Source organism: Epinephelus moara, unplaced genomic scaffold (assembly GCF_006386435.1).
Source record: "Epinephelus moara isolate mb unplaced genomic scaffold, YSFRI_EMoa_1.0 scaffold3608, whole genome shotgun sequence".
Classification (NCBI taxonomy): domain Eukaryota; kingdom Metazoa; phylum Chordata; class Actinopteri; order Perciformes; family Serranidae; genus Epinephelus; species Epinephelus moara.
Window position 1 is genome coordinate 5,029 of NW_026081325.1, and position 3,822 is coordinate 8,850.

At 46.2% G+C, this 3,822-nt stretch overlaps 1 protein-coding gene across 1 annotated transcript in view; it reads right to left on the reverse strand.

The window, feature by feature from the left end:
- The window catches only part of LOC126387323 (zinc transporter 7-like), a gene marked incomplete at its 5' end in the record, with an annotated part of 6,377 nt that extends 2,722 nt beyond the window's left edge, over positions 1 to 3,655 (reverse strand). Inside the window, 3 exons of the mRNA XM_050039860.1 lie at positions 2,188 to 2,323; positions 2,981 to 3,028; positions 3,361 to 3,655. Of these exons, the coding sequence (XP_049895817.1) occupies positions 2,188 to 2,323; positions 2,981 to 3,028; positions 3,361 to 3,655 (479 nt within the window). The remainder of the gene's footprint in view (positions 1 to 2,187; positions 2,324 to 2,980; positions 3,029 to 3,360) is intronic.
- Between the last annotated feature and the right edge of the window lie 167 nt (positions 3,656 to 3,822).

Sequence of the window (3,822 nt, forward strand, 5' to 3'; positions counted from 1 at the left end):
GTATGCTGTAAAGCCCTGTGAGGCAAATTGTGATTTGTGATATTGGGCTTTATAAATAAAATTGATTGATTGAGGCAGACTGACAGGTCTGATGTCTAATTCACTCAGCAGCTGACTTGTTGAATGATGGCGAGTGGATTTAATAATAGTGATGATAATGATAATGATGCTCATCACAGTGACAGTGGCAGGGCTACAGTCCGTTCTGTAATTGCTACAAACTTCGGCAAATGACTCACTAACAATGGTAATACATGCAAAAGTGTGTGACCAGAGTCATGATGGCTGGGGGGGGGGGGGGGGGTTATGGCTTTGATCAGCGAATATAATGTGACTTGGGATGTACGCCAAACGCTGGCTCCGTTGTGCAGCAGATCCAGCGGTGCCGCCGTCATCAGAAAAGGACGTCGCTTTACGTGACGCTTCAGAGTAAGGCCGTCTCATGTCTCTTATCAGCAATCCTCGCTCCTCACTCCTGACTCCTGACTCCTGACTCCTGACTCCTTGCATGTTTTCCTAAGTGGGAGGGACTAAACAGTTAGGTTAGGTGGCTAGGTTAGGTGGTTAGCAGTAATTTTAAGGGACTTGGGACGTACCCCTGGATACTTACAAAAACCAAACGCACTGCCGTCACTTTAAAACTACTTCAGGTACAACAACAAACACGTACGATTATATTCAGCTGCTGTTACATGTAAAACATCAGGAACTGCTTCAGTTACTATGATAACTAAAAATACCTTCTGTAATGAACACATAAACACTGCTCTGTTGCTACAGTTTGAGACACAGTGAGCGACTGCTGCTTCATCAGGAATCCAGAACGTGTAGATTTGTGTCTGAGCTCAGGCTGGTGGAGACTCTCAGTGGAGTTCAGCAGTTTCCAGCTGCAGTAATCTGATGCCTGTGGTTAAGTGAAGGCCTCTCAGCTGACCACAGCTCTGCTCTGCTGACGGTTTAAATCTGCAGCTGCGTTCACTTCCAGCCTATCAAACCACATCAGCACACATCACGTCCATTTATCACCGGGGCTTCTGGGAAATCTGACCACTGCATTTACATCCAGAGGACCGACGTGCAGAGGCCGGACTCCAGCACCACTCCAGTTCCACAGCGGTGGTTTGGCATGTTGGAGCACATTAACTGCTAATTGCACATTCTTGACATTAGTGGAAACCATTTTCCAAAATACCTCATCAGGTTCTAGATGGATCTCCTTCCTTCCAGGCAGACGGAGAGAAACCTGAGAGATAATCCATCAGTCACTGTTTATGTTTCTCTCAAAAGTCTGTCCACGTCATACGGAGAACGTTAACTCAACGGTGTGTTCAGGGACACTCTGACATCTTAAAGCTTCAGAATCCTCACAGTTGATAATGTCTGATTATTTCACAGAGTTAGTTAGTGCTCATTGAAGATGTTCTAGGTGTCACTGAGGAGGTTCTGTGAGTTCCTCAGGAGGTTATAATGACTGGAAATGTTCTGACAGTCAGTGTGGAGGATGTAGTGGTCATTAAGGAGGTTCCAGGGCCCTTTAAAAGGTTTCTTTAGAAGTTCCTGATGTGCAGTGAAGGAGTTCTAGAGAAGGGGCCATTATGAGAGGTTCTCCTGGTAATTAAAGAGGTTCTTTGGGTTCTTTAGGCAGCTATGGTGGCCATCCTTTAGCGTGTTCTAATGGTCAATAAAAAACATACTATGGGTTCTTTGAGATGTTCTTTGTGGCCTTTAGACAGTAGCAGTGGTCACTGAGGAGGTTCTATGGGTCCTTTCAGATGTTCTGCTGATCAGATAGGAAGTTCTGTGGGTTCACGAGGTTCTAACAGTGACGGAAGAAGTTCTTTGGGATGTTTAGTGTTCATTAAAGAGGGTTATCTCCTCACAGCGAGATGACTGTGACGATGTTCTGTCTGAAGGTTCTTCAGAGAAACTCAGTGGAACTATCGTCAGGAAATTAACCTCAACAGTTTCAGACTTTCAGTGAGAAGAGCAGGAGGCAAACAGGAAGTGACCTCATTCTATTGTTCAGCTTCCTGTTCCAACTCCTGCTGAACACGCACGCACGCACAGTGATTCTGCTGTCTGTCACCACGTCATGTTTCATGTCTCTGATTCTTCTGTGTTCTCCGTGATGTGGCGGCTCTGTGGGCGGAGCCTGAGAACAGCCACAAACACAGAGCGTGAACTCACCTGACTCCGATGAGGAGGGCAATCAGCATGGAGCAGATGGGGTCGGCGATCATCAGGTCGTATTTCTGCATCAGCAGAGCGGAGATGATCACGCCCACGCTGCCCAGAGTGTCGGCGATGATGTGCAGCAGGACGCCTGTAACACACACACACACACACACACACAGGTCATATTTAACACACACATCATACAACACACAGACAGATGTTTCACTGGGAGTCATGTGACCTGAGGACAAACTGCTGGAGAAAAACTTTGATCATTTTATTCTGAAAGTCACAGGAGGAGATGGGTGGATGTGAGAGGACATGATGTTGTGTGAGCGCCCCCCGGTGGTCAGAGCAGCTGCACTTACAACTTGGTCACAGGCCGGTGTGACTACACTGAAGCCCATGTACTCACTTTATAAACTAATCCTAAAAGTACTAGATAAAAACCAAAGGATTATCATCACTGTAATTATCATCACTGTAATATCCTGAAAGTATATGATTTTCTTGACAACAGATGTAAATTAGCTGTTAGCTAACTGTGGTGCAATTACTTTTAACTGTGTGCTGTCCCTGTAAAAACAAACAATAAATGAAATGAAACTTTGATCAGCTGTGATTATTGATCATTAGAACATGATGTCACTGCATCAGCAAACAGACGACTCACAGAGCATCTTGCGTGTCTGAGGTCACTCAGCTCAATTATTCCTTTGGTCTGTTGTTGTGATGTTGTGTTGTTGTGTTGGTGTGTTGTTGTGATGTTGTGATTTGATGAGGTGTAGTTGTAATCAGTTCTCACCCTGCAGGATCTGTTTGCTGGATCCTTTCCCCGGAGTGTGCAGCTCATCTGGAACAACACACACATACACACACACAGGACAGTCTTTTATCAAAGCTAACACACGGCGGCTGCAGCTGTACGACATGAGGAGAACATGTGATTGTCGTCATAGTAACATAAAGTTGACTCACACATCACAGTCACATTAAAACAAATGAAGTATTTTCTACTGATAAAAATCAACATTTAAATATATCAATGAAAAGAGTGAGCAGTGTTAATCAATGACATCGTCATGACGACACCTGACCTCATGTTAAAGAACATACTGATGATGGAGACAAAGAACACTGGGACACAGACAGGACTGTAGAGTCTTCATGTTTCAGTACTCTCACCCTGACAGTGTGACTCATCACGGCCGCCGTGGCTGTGTCCATGTCCCCCGTGTCCTCCATGACTGTGTCCGTGTCCATCGTGTCCTCCATGACTGTGTCCATGTCCATCGTGTCCTCCATGACTGTGTCCATGTCCATCGTGTCCTCCGTGACTGTGTCCGTGTCCATCGTGTCCTCCGTGACTCTGCCAGTCTGCGTGTTTGTGTTGGTGGTCGTGTCCTCCGTGACTGTGTCCATGATTCACACTGCCGTTAAACAGAGAGTGGCTGTGACCGTGACCTGAGGGACACACGGGTTAGAGACGTGAGGTTCTACTGAGGCCCAGAGAGGTTCTACTGAGGCCCAGAGAGGTTCTACTGAGGCACAGAGAGGTTCTACTGAGGCCCAGAGAGGTTCTATGGAGGCACAGAGAGGTTCTACTGAGGCCCAGAGAGGTTCTACTGAGGCACAGAGAGGTTCTAT